Source organism: Chinchilla lanigera, unplaced genomic scaffold (assembly GCF_000276665.1).
Source record: "Chinchilla lanigera isolate Chin_1 unplaced genomic scaffold, ChiLan1.0 scaffold00002, whole genome shotgun sequence".
NCBI lineage: Eukaryota > Metazoa > Chordata > Mammalia > Rodentia > Chinchillidae > Chinchilla > Chinchilla lanigera.
In genome coordinates this window covers 16,795,335-16,807,687 of record NW_004955403.1, presented here as the reverse complement: position 1 = coordinate 16,807,687, position 12,353 = coordinate 16,795,335, and the positions used below count along the sequence as shown (strand labels likewise).

General features: G+C 36.0%; 1 protein-coding gene across 1 annotated transcript in view; it reads right to left on the bottom strand.

The window, feature by feature from the left end:
* Positions 1-1,287: 1,287 nt before the first annotated feature.
* The window catches only part of LOC106148612, a 34,004-nt gene continuing 22,938 nt past the window's right edge, over positions 1,288-12,353 (bottom strand). Inside the window, exons 3-5 of the mRNA XM_013514754.1 lie at positions 11,515-11,635; positions 6,786-6,899; positions 1,288-1,519 (exon numbers count right to left, since the gene is read on the bottom strand). Of these exons, the coding sequence (XP_013370208.1) occupies positions 1,416-1,519; positions 6,786-6,899; positions 11,515-11,635 (339 nt within the window). The 3' untranslated portion in view covers positions 1,288-1,415. The remainder of the gene's footprint in view (positions 1,520-6,785; positions 6,900-11,514; positions 11,636-12,353) is intronic.

Genomic DNA, 12,353 nt, shown 5'->3' with positions numbered 1-12,353 from the left:
GAAAGTGTTCTATTTTTATAGAAATATAGGCCATTTCTGTTATGTCAGAATGCTCTTTTATGTTTCTCTTTAACCTCCACCATCCCTGCTCTGAAAAGGTAAAATTCTTGTGACTTCTATCATCATAGACTAATTTCATTGTTTATAAATTTCATGAGACAAATTGTATACATTCTTTTGTAAATGGCTTCTTTTAGTCATAATTTTTGAGATTTAGCTATGCTGCTGTGTGTATCAGAAATTTAATTTTGTACAGTGAACAATTCCATTGTATGAGTATATTATAGTTTATTAATCCAGCCCGCTGTGGGTAGTTATTTAGCTTGCTACTAATTTGGGATGCTGTGAATAAATTTACTATGAATATTCTTATAGTTCTGTATTATTATAATGTTTTTCTGTGAGAAAAAGAAAAACTTTTACAGAAATAAGTAGCTGATAGTAAGTCATGTCAATGACAATTATTTAATCTTAAATATCTATCTGTCAGACACATCTGTGCATCTACACTCCAATCACTATTTAAATTGTACCCAAAAGTGACACAAAATTACTACATATTTTGAAATGCGTAATCTTTAAAGAAAGATTTTTAAATAATTTGTCCATTCATCATGCTAAATGCAATATAATGAGTTAATTAATTTATATAATTTTATTTATTAATACTATGAACTAGCTGATGCTAATAACTTATTAGATACTGTCAATATTAAAAATATTTTACCATTACAATGATTTTTTTTATAATTTTATTTTTTATTTTGAAGAGAAAAGAACAAGAACAATGACAAAAAAAACCACAAAAAACTATAAAAGTGATACAAAATTTCAAAACAAGATGATGGGAAATCAGCAATGGTTGTTGTATTACTTATGGTTATCTTCAAAATAGTTTTGTAGATTACCAGATAGTAGGTATGCAAGATTGATCATCACAATAATCTTAAAAAGTAGGAATTGTTTTTCATGTACCATTTGTGAGCTAACTGAGGCTGAAATATCCTGAGTTGTCCTAGGTCATATATATATATATAAAGTATATATATATATAACATATATATAATGTATAAATATATATAATGTATATATATAATGAAGGTGGAAGTTGAATCTAAATTGATCTGGTCCCAGGACCTGAGATTTCTTTACCCAACAGATTGATAGATGCTTATGGTAAAAAAATAAACGGTTAATTTATATGTCAGTTGAACATTCCTGATTACTAGCTGATCATAGTACTATGGTTTTTGATTACCAAGTTGCGTTTTTCAAGTACACAACACATTGTAATTCTAAATTCATGTTTCAGTAATAGGCCAATGTCAATAAAACAGTTACACACTTGTTCACATAGCAGTTATTTTTAGTGCTTCGGGGATTGTGATATATTGATGTCAATGTGATGATAGCTTTTATACATCTTCAATCTGGCTATGGCAGTCTAAATCAATCTTGATTATGACATCTTCAGGCATCATCACACCCACAATAAATCTTCTCTTAACCAAATGGTGTTCTATGAGCAAAAAGCAATAAACCAATTTCATTCCTTAAAGTCTCTTCGGTTTTATAAAAATGACTAATTCTAGTTTGCAAAATTATTAAAAGTTTCTTTAAGAAAACTATTTAGTGATGGTCTTATTCCATCCATTCAAATATTGATTTATTAACAACAATAATGAAATAATCATGGAGTACAAGTAGCAAGATGAGCACACACTGATCTCCTGTGACACTAGCAACATAATGGCACTGTACAATGATGCTCTTGTGATTCAGGAAGTCCATTGCAAGAGTGTAGTAGGATGTAGTTAGCAAAGGTATTTATTTTAAGAGAACCTGTTAGTCAAAACCTTCTGTCAGCACTAAAGTCTATGTTTTCCAAGATGGTGCCTGGGTCATTTAAATGCTTTCTAGGGGAGGGCTTAAATTACAAGGACCTACACTGTCTTTGAATAATAGACTCAGAAATAAATGCAATTCAAGTTAGTTGCATTTTAAGCCAAAAATATTATTAATAGTTCTGTAGATTGGTCAGGGTATAACTTAATAGTATCAGTGATTCAGAGATCAAGGACTAGAACTCTGCACTGTTGAATATAGATTATAATGTGAATTTAATAAGTGAATGTAAATGTACAATAAAGTAGCTATTTTTCAAGTGGTCATAAAGGCATTTTCTTCCAAACAATGAAGCAAGGATGAGGAGAGAATATGAAGAATTTGGACATGACATGAAGAATCCTAGACATACAGGGAGAGGGAGTGTAATAAGGGAGGGATTTGAAGGAAGGCTGAAGGAAGCTGGATTTGAGTATTCGCATTGTATGTGGCCCTCAGCACGGTGCACAACCCTCGCAACATTCTGTTTCTACAGCCATAAATCAAAGTGAGAAGCCCATTTGTTCTGACCCTGTGTCTGCTTTCTTCTTTATTGAGAACACAGTTCAAAACTATTATCGTTGAAGGTGATGTACAAGCCCCCGATCTGTGAAAAAGAACTTTAGGCTTATTTTATTTTATTTTATTTTATTTCTTTTGGTTTTTCTCCGGTACCGGGAACCGAACTCATGACCTTGCGCTTGCCAGGCAGGCGCTTTGCCGCTGAGCTAAATCCCCAGCCCCTTTAGGCTTATTTTACATATAGGGCTAGAAAAGATAGGAGAATCATTTCAGTCATAATTTTGAGTTAAATTGTTCAGCTTTTTGTTTCAATTGCATGGTGGAAACTGGCTATTAAATTCTCATGCTTGTTGATTTCATTTGCAAAATTTCTTGCAGACATTTTTGCCATTTTTGATTTTGTGGACTCAGCCAGTATCTCTAATAGTTTCCGAGTAAGGTGTTCCTAATCATTAGGTAAGAAGCCCATATTTAATTAAATATATGCAGCATGTGGAAAAAAGAATAGTTTCCTTGTAGTAGTGAATCTGAAGCATTCTGAAATGAAAATGTGTTCAATGAAAAGAATTCCTTTTTTTTTGCTTACTTTAATCTAAATGGTGGTTTCAATTTGTTTATTGATTAAAAGACTATAATAGTTATTGAGAATCAATGGACCAAGCATTGTTCCTAGAACAGAGAATGAACTATTTCAGAGCAGGATTTAGCTTAGTAAATGAAACATGACATTAGGATACTAGGGTCCATATAATTTGTAAAACTAAAAAATATTAATAAGTAATCGGAAGTAGTGTTAAGTACAAACTAGAGCTAGTTGCTAAGCAAAAGTGTTAGAACTTGAGGTGAGAGCAATAAGAGAAAGGTTCTCTGAGGGTGCTACTGTAAACTAAGACTGAGTGAAAAGAAGATAGGAATTAAAGGAAAAATTCAAGGCAAAGACTTCCAAACAGGATACAGCAAGCAAAGGTATCAACTTGATATGGTTAGAGTGGGGCAAAAGATCAAATGGCTAGACTCTAGTGGGAGAATGAGGAAAAGAGCTCTCTGAGACTGAGTTTGCTGAACTATAAAAGAGAGATTATAACATTCCTTGCAGACATAAGAGAACTAGAGCGTGCCTACTGTGGACCAACATTTACACTATAGATTAAAATATGGGCTATGTGTCAGCAAGACTGGCATGAACAAGATATTATTTTTTACAGTTGTGGTATTTTACTTTTGCAGAGTGAATAGTTACCAATTATAGATCATTTTATGCATCTTACCCATTCGATTACTGAGTAGTATACAGAATTACCTGGGCAGAATTTTATGTACAGGCTCATTTACCATGTATGTGTGCCATTATCACTTTATAGCTTATCTTGACTTAAAAAGTAGTTATTGTCAACACTGGTTGTAAAAGCCAAAATAGTATGCACAGATTCAGAAAGGACTCTTGTTAAAGAAATTTGCTATTTAGGAATATTCTTCCTGGAAACTAAAAACAAACAAACATAAGCACTTGAAGAATTGCAATGTTTTCTAAATCTATAGTGAAATGAAATTACACCCTGAGAGTTCACTTCATTGTAGCACATGTTATTTTAACATATTTGAAGTCACATTATATAATAATAGCTTAGAGGCAGGAGGTACTTTAGAGATTATCTAGTCTATTAATTTCACATTTCACCAGCTGTATGCCAAAGATTTTGCTAGATACTTCCAAGCATCCCTCTCTCTCTCTCTCCTCTGTCTTTCTGTCTTTTTCTGTCTATATCTCTCTGTCTCTCTGTCTCTGTCTCTGTGTCTGTCTGTCTCTCTTACCTCTCTCAGTTGAACAACAGGATTTTAAAACAAATTTTGTGACCTTCTGTTTCTTCAAGATTTCTCACAACTTTTTTGTTAATATGATAATCTACATATCCTGAATTCCTAGGTTAAGGGTATAATTTTTAGTATTTATCACACTTAACAAATTCCTTCTTTCCCACTTCCACTCATGAACAGTTTTCAGTATCTCATATTACTAGTGTTCTGTGGAAAATGTTGGGAAAAAGTGGCTGTCTTAATAGGTTTTCTGTTGTTATAACAGGATGTCAGAGGATGGGTGGCATATAAAGAGAAAAGTTTATTTAGCTCACAATTTTGGAGGCTGAAACTCCAAGTTGGGCTAGCCCCATACATTCTGTCTCATGCCAGATGGTGTCACAATGGCAGAAGCATGGACTAACCAGGTCACAAAGTCAGATAGCAAGCGATAGTTTGGGAGTAGACTTGGACTTTTATCAAAACTCACTCTTGGGACTTGAGCCCCAATGAAAATTATATTAATCCCTTCCAAGGGTAGCACCCCACTATCCTAGTTACCTTACAGTAGACCCTACCTCTTAAAGGTTTCCCCTCCGCCACTATACTGGGAACCAAGTTTCTCATATATGAACTCCTGGGGAAAGTCTGAGACCACATGTAAACCCTAGCAGTGGCCTGACTCAGCTTTCTTCCCCAAACCTAAATCTTCTGTTTTAAGCATTCTTTACATATAACTATTTAACTTTGGCTTGAATCATTCTAGTAATGGACTTTTTCCAACACACCTGTCCATATTTTTCCTGTCACTTTAATTCAACCTAAGTACAAAGATAGAACTAACACTTATGCAGTACTTAGTATTGACAGAAATTATTTTTGAATACTTTATTAGTTTGCTGAATGTATACAACAAATGTATGAGGTATGGTGCTATTTTGTTCTCAATTACAAGGAACTGAACACAAGGAAGTCAAATATCTTGGCCACAGACATAGAGCAGGCAATGATGCGGTTAGGGCTAAAACAGTGGTACTTGGTCTCTTGGGTCTAAGGTCCCATCCTTATATCAGGAAATAATCTCTCTTAGAACCTTCTTTACTTTCTCTTTAAACAATAAGAAACATCTCAAATCCTTATTTTTGTATAACTGTTGCTTTATAGTTTTAATATCAATGCATCACTCTGTCATGTGACAGCATTGTCAGATCTTCTGTAAGACTTTTTACATTAATCATCCCAAATTCTTCATTATAGCCTTCACTGTATTTATCCACTGTGTCCTTTTATTTAGTATTCTGGTTTGATGAATATTTTCTTAAAAGTCTCTCTGATATTTTGAATTGAAAAATAATATAAGCTTTGGAATCTGAGCTAGATATAGATACTACTCACTTCATTAACTTGTATTGACAGAACTCAGGTCTCTTGTGAAAACCAGAATCAAATTTCCTCATAAGGTCAACATTGAACCTAACTATTGAATTTGATTCAGTTTTTGTCCAGTTCAGTTTGCAATCAGAATTGTGGGAAGAATTAAGTTCATGAGCTGAGGTAACGCTATCTTTTTAACGTTGGCCTTGAGCATTAAATCAGATGATGCATAGCTAGGCCATATTTATTGGGTCTGACATTGGGTAGGAACATGGTCAGTGTTGATTCTTTTTCCTTTTCCTCAATGCTGATCTGATCTATATACATGTGTTCCTGGCCCTGCTAGACTTTTCACCATTTGCCTATCATTCCTTCCAGCTCAATATCTTCCCTGGAAGATACATTTCCTCTGGGAATATTTATTCCCAGAGATTCCCTCACTTTCTAATGAATTTTCTTTCATCTTGTCCCTTAAAGATGAAAGACCCAAGTCTTGACTTTGTGTAGGTTGAATAATAGCCACCCTTAAAGATGTACTGATCTGTTTTCTGTTACTGTAATGAAATATTGAAGGCTGGATAACTTATAAAGAAAATAGGTTTATTTAGCTCACAGTTTTAAAAGCTAAAATTCCAAACAGCCCGCACTGGCTCTGGGGAAGGACCTTGGTAGTGACTGATCATGGGAGATGCACTCATGGCAGAGGCACTGTGAGAAGGACAGATTACATGATGGGACATAAAGCCAGACAATGGGAAGGAGCCAACTCTGTTCTATTATAGCTGCCTTCTCATAAGAAGTAACTGGTGTCCCATGAGAGCTACTTAATCAGTTCAAGTATGTTATCCCCACTTACCTAATCACTTCCTACTCAGCTCCATCTCTTCAGGGTTCCATCATCTCTTAATGTTGCCATGCTGGGGACCTAAATTTCACCACATGAAGCCCTGAGATACAAACCCCATCCAAACCATGATATCTGCATTGTAAAGCTTAGAACCTGTAAGTATGTTACCTTATATTATAGGCATTTTGCATGTGGTTAAATTTAGCGTTTTGAGCTGGATAGATGATCTTAAATTATCTAGGTGGGCCTGATGCAATCGCAAGCATCCTTAGAAGGAGAAGGCAGTGAAGGTAGGGTCTAAGAGAAATGTAAGCGTGGAAGCAGAGGTCAAAATATTACAGTGATGTACACTGAAGCCACAAACCAGTGAATGCAGGCAGCCTCCAGAAGCAAGAAAAGGCAAGAAGACAAATTCTGCCACACAGCTTCCAAAAGGAGTTCAGTCTTTGTTCACACTCTAAACTTCTGATCTTCGGAGCTGTAAGATAATGAAATGCATTGTTCTAATCCACTGAATGTGCAGTAACTTATTTTATAGCAGCAGTAACAAACTACTTCAAAGTATGGCCATATGGTACTTACTACAAGTTTTTAAAGGCTCAGAACCTTATCAGCTCTGAAGTTTCGATGCAAGACATGGAGAAATCTTTTACAAATTCCTAGAACACAATAAACATTTAAATGATAATACCAGTAGTAGAGGGAATAGTGCAACTGTTGGACTGAAATCAGTTTCACTATTAAGTACACTCCATAGATAAATTCTGAATCATGCACTATTTGAGACTACTACTGTGCCTGGTTCGAGAATTATTCTGGTTTCTGGATTTAATCTTTAAGAAATATGAATTGTATGTTGTGTCTGATTAAAACACTAATAGGCCTCCATTTCAATGAAAATAATATCTGAACATGTAACATGGTTCCCAAAGCCTCCGGAATCTGCCTCTGCTGCAGTGACAGATCACCCTTTGTGCACCAAACATGCTGCAGATCCTTACATCAGGGATTCTCACTGTTTTTATCTCTCATGGTCCAGGACTGATTCCTTATTATTCAAGCATTGCCTCTTCAGAGAAGCCTTCTCAACTTTACTTCAATGTCTTGAAAGATACTTTTTTGGGGGGATATTTTCTGGGTTGATATTTTTTTTTTCAGCAGTTTAAAAATATCACTTCATTATATTTTTCTTTACTTAGTTTCTGACAAGTAACCTGTTCAAGTTATTATCTTTATTCTTTTATTTGTACTATGCCTTTTTCCTTGGCTGCCTTCAGGATTTTCTACCACTGATTCACTATAATTTGAGTGTCACATATGATAGGTCTTTGTCTTTTGTTGTATTGTTACTTTATTTTTAATTAGTTATTTATCCTTGAAATTCTTTAAGTTCTTTGGTTATTTGGTTGAGTATAGCATTTAATAATTTTTTGGAATAATTTTTGCCTTTGGCATTTCATATATTTATCCTCTTTCTCAATTTCTTTTGCTACTCCAGTGACATAAATGTTACAAAATTTGACATTATCCAACAATGTGATGCTCCTTCTGTACTTTTTCACTACCACCCCTCTTGTTTCAAGGAGGATAGTTTAAATCCATCTATCTTTAGGTTCAATGACTTTTTGTTAAGCTCTGATGAGCCTGCTAAAATACTGCTCTGTTACTCCACATTCTGTGGTGAGCATTTCCATTTGATTCTTCCTAGCAGTAGTACTCATATCACCATTGAAATTCTTCATACGAACTATCCACCTTTCCTACTTTACCTTTAAACACATTCATCAGTTATTTTACAGACCCAATGTGAAAATTTTAACATCTGGGTCACTTCTGACCCTCATACTATTTATGTATTTCATTATCTCTTAACTACAACCTCCCCCCCTTTGCATTTCTTAAAAATTTTAATTGGCTCTAAAGCTTCAAGTATAACATGGATGGAACTGAAGAAATATTGCTTATACTCAGAAACAGTTCTTCCCTCTCAGGTCACTTGTTCAGGTGATTGAGTCAATCTAAGTAGGAGTAGCATGTGCTTGTGTTTGGTCTTATCAATGCATGACAGGCTTTAGATTCCTCTAGTTTTGGGCTACACTCCTGTGCTTATGGTGAGGGCTGTAGTGACAGCAGATGCTCTGAGCATCTGCCCTCCATTCTCAGTGGTTTGATTTTCCTCTACATTTCTGTGGACTTTTTCTCTTTCCGTGTTGTGGCCCCTCACTTAGGTAGATGACTATTATTTCCCACTCAGTAACAGCTTCATAATGAGGACTGCAGTGGATTTCTGTTGCTGTGGTCCAGCTTCATAGTTTGGCCCTGAGCATTGGGTTGGGGCTTTCTTGATATTGTCATCTCTCTCTTCTATAGCAATTGAACTCTTTTTCTGTGGTTAATCTTGCCCAACACTTCCCTCCTCTTTTCTAATTGTTAGCAAACTACCTCTGCCTGGTACTGGAAACAGATCCTGTGACATGAGGATTTCCTATGTCTTCCGGGTATAGAAACATATTGTTTTTATACAGTAACCTCAGCTGCAATTGGTCTTCTCCGGTCCTTAAAGATAAAGGTGTTTTCTACCCCTTCCTTAGTGTCTTCAAGCTTTGTTTCAAATGGGACCATGTGGAGACATAGTTTCATGATGTTCTCTGCACAGCATCTGCTAATCACCTGCAGATTGTTCTCCTCTAAGGTTTTTTCCTGGAGCTCCTGCTCGACCACATTCTTTCTCCTGAGCATCCTCAGGAGGAGGGGAACTGCTACAGAGTAAAATGAGGAGTCAGCTAGGTCTCCAGCCCTCAGCTTTTCCATCAGACACATTAGCCCATGCCATCTAACAGTTTGTCAAAATGGTGTCTGGTTTCTTTCAATCTATTTATATGGTAAACACTCCTTCCTCCCCTCGTCTATCGCAAGTAAACCAATCTGCATGCCTGTCTCTCTTTGCAAAAGCTTGGGTATTCAGCTGATGGTCTTCCTGGCTTATCAACTCTTTGACTGGCAAACCAGATATACGGTTTTATAGTTTCTACTCTTTTCTCAGTGTTTATGTTTACCTGTTAATGTACCAGTGTTCACAGCCTTCTGTACTGTAACCAAGATGAGAAACTCAGCCAATTTGAAGGCTGGTTCTACCTCATGAAAAGCCAACCCTCCTTATTCATGGCTCTGGCTTCCTATCCTCGCAACATCTGCAATGTAACAGATGCCACATTTTCCTAAGTGTCATTTGTACTGTGTCTGTTACTTTCACACTGTAAACATTCCTATTCCTAAGGCATGGCGGCCTCACGGATTAGCCTTTAGGATTGCAGCTTGCCATGTGAAGGATGCCTTGAGTATGCTGGGAGGTCAAAAACAACTTCATGCTTAGAATGTGTGCTTCTTTCTTTTCTCAGATTCCCTTTTGCTGATTTTTTTTTCAGAATTTCAGAATTGGTGGCTTTTTATAATCATATCATTACACAGTCAATAGCAAAAACTGTTGTATTAAAAGTAAAACAATGCAATATACATGAAATCATATTTGATTTCAAGTAAAGGAGAAAGGAGTGTTTCATTAGAGTATAATAATTTTGGGGTGATTTTTAAAAATGGTCATCATTGTATTACTCTGCCATAGGGAAAGATAAAGGGGACCTTTGTAGGAAAATGGGTGCATCTTGAACCTATTTTTAAGCATGGTACAGTTTCTCTTATATGCACAACCCCGAATTATAAATAAAGAGCAAAGTAAAAGCAAGATAATAGAAAGTAGGAAGCTGGACATGGTGGTGCACACGTGTAATCCTAGCACTTGGGAGGCTGAGGCAGGAGGACTGTTGTGAGGGCGAGGCCAGCCTGGGCTATAAAGTGAGTTCAAGATCACCCTGAACTGCATAGTGAGATCCTGTCTCAAAAAAAAAAAAAAAAAAAAAAAAAAAAAAAAAGAAAAAGGAAGCTTGATTATTCTCAAATGAAAAGGGAATAAAAGATGGGGGATGGGGAGGTGAGGGAGGGAAGGGGATGAAAAAAAGGAATTAAGATGTTGTGTCCATGTACTAACTCTGCACGAGGGATGGAAACCTGTACACAAACACATACTAAAAATAATAGACATCATCATATAACTAAGAGGACACATTTGTATAACATTTCGTCTTTTAGATCAAGAATCAGTGCCTAGTAGTGAGAATAAAATTAGGAAAACTATCAGCCTGGAGGCGTCTGTTTGGGAGAGAGTGCTGTAAATTCAGAGGTCATAGGTAAATGCGAATCTGCCACACATCACAGAGGCTAGATTTTAAAGTAATGATTTAAATGCATTCACCAGAAAGAGGTTTTCTTTGACTGGGGAGGAGTTAAAAGAAGGCAAAGTCCGCAAATGGATACCGCTTTTATAGCAAAAGTACACAGAGATAAACTCATCCCCCGAGGAGTGTCCCCAACTGTATGAAGGGCTTGTGTGGAACAAAAGAGTCTTAATAATAATGAGCAATAATCGGCTCTTACAGCTGACCTTTCCTGTAAAATCCCCTGAGGACTTAACGCACATTGAACGTTATACCAATCTGAGATAGTACAGGGGATTGTTAGGCATAAAAACTATTTCAAATACTGGTAAGACCCATAAACTGTGACAGAGAAAAATTTTAAAGGCTATCCAGGGATTACAAAGCAAATGCCTCCAGGTATTGGGCAGGTAACATAAATGCGTGAAGCTGGTCTGTGGTAAGATAAATAGGAAGTGGGTAGTTTTGAGTACTCTGTGTAAACAATTTTAAATCTCAAATGTTAAATCTGTTTCAGCCAAATTAAATATACTGGTAGGCTCTGGGGTCCCTCCTTTTGCCATTCTTTCAACAGTCAAGTAACTAAAATGTTCAGTTTTATAACTTGAATCTATATATCTTTTTATGTCATCCAGCCAACTCTTACATGACATATTTATTTGCCAGCTAGAAATTGAGTGTAAATCCTAAGATCTTTTGCAACTCAGAGTACTGAGAACTGAGATGTCTGCAAATCTCTCCTGAACTTAATAAATTATCAAAACCCCACACAAGTAGTACTCCTTAGATGGAAACCTTGTTCATCGTGTAAGGGAGGTTTACCTGGATCACGCTGACTGAGAACTAGGCACAAGTGCCTGTCTGCAAGTCCAAGTTGGAGCCTGAAGAAGGATGAATGAAGAGAACTCTTTGCTTTCTTTTTTCCCTTTGGAAAATATTGGTCCTAGAAGACATACTTTATCTAGCAAGTACTGCTGTTTAACATGTAGTAAAAAAATATGACTTGACTATTAATTTCATAGGTAGCAGCCATACATGCATAACCACACACACACACACCCATGTACGTGCTTGAGATCGAAGGCTATGTTTAGTCAAATCACACTTCCAATGCTCAGAAAGGAGATATGTGCCTCAGTGGTTAAGATTAGTATCCGAAAAGGCAAAACTCACAGGTTGCTTATCTGTTGACTGAACTTGAAATTGTTTTGCGTGACTCAGTTGTATGGATTTTAATAGCATGGAAGTAAACAGGCAGGAATTGTAGAGTGGGAAATCCTTACAGGGTGTCTGAATGTTTTCTTAACTGAAATTCAGAATATGCAAGGTCACAGATTAATGGCTCTCTCTGATTTACTCCTTTGGGTGCTGAATTTATTTTGACAGTCAGAAAGGGTGGTTTGATTATTTGGTATGGCCCCATTTTAAAGCTTATCTATTATTTGTATTCCTTTTAAAGTCCCCACACAAATTCTTCTAAGATTCTTTACATTGTCTTAATTTGGTTTTAACATAACATTAAACATTCTCAAATATAAAATAGATAAAATTCCATATGCTCGTAGCCCTTAGACAAGTATAATCCATGTAAACTTGCTGATTCCATATATAAAAACTGTGAATAGAAAATTTAAACAAAAATTAATAAACTAAACCACATT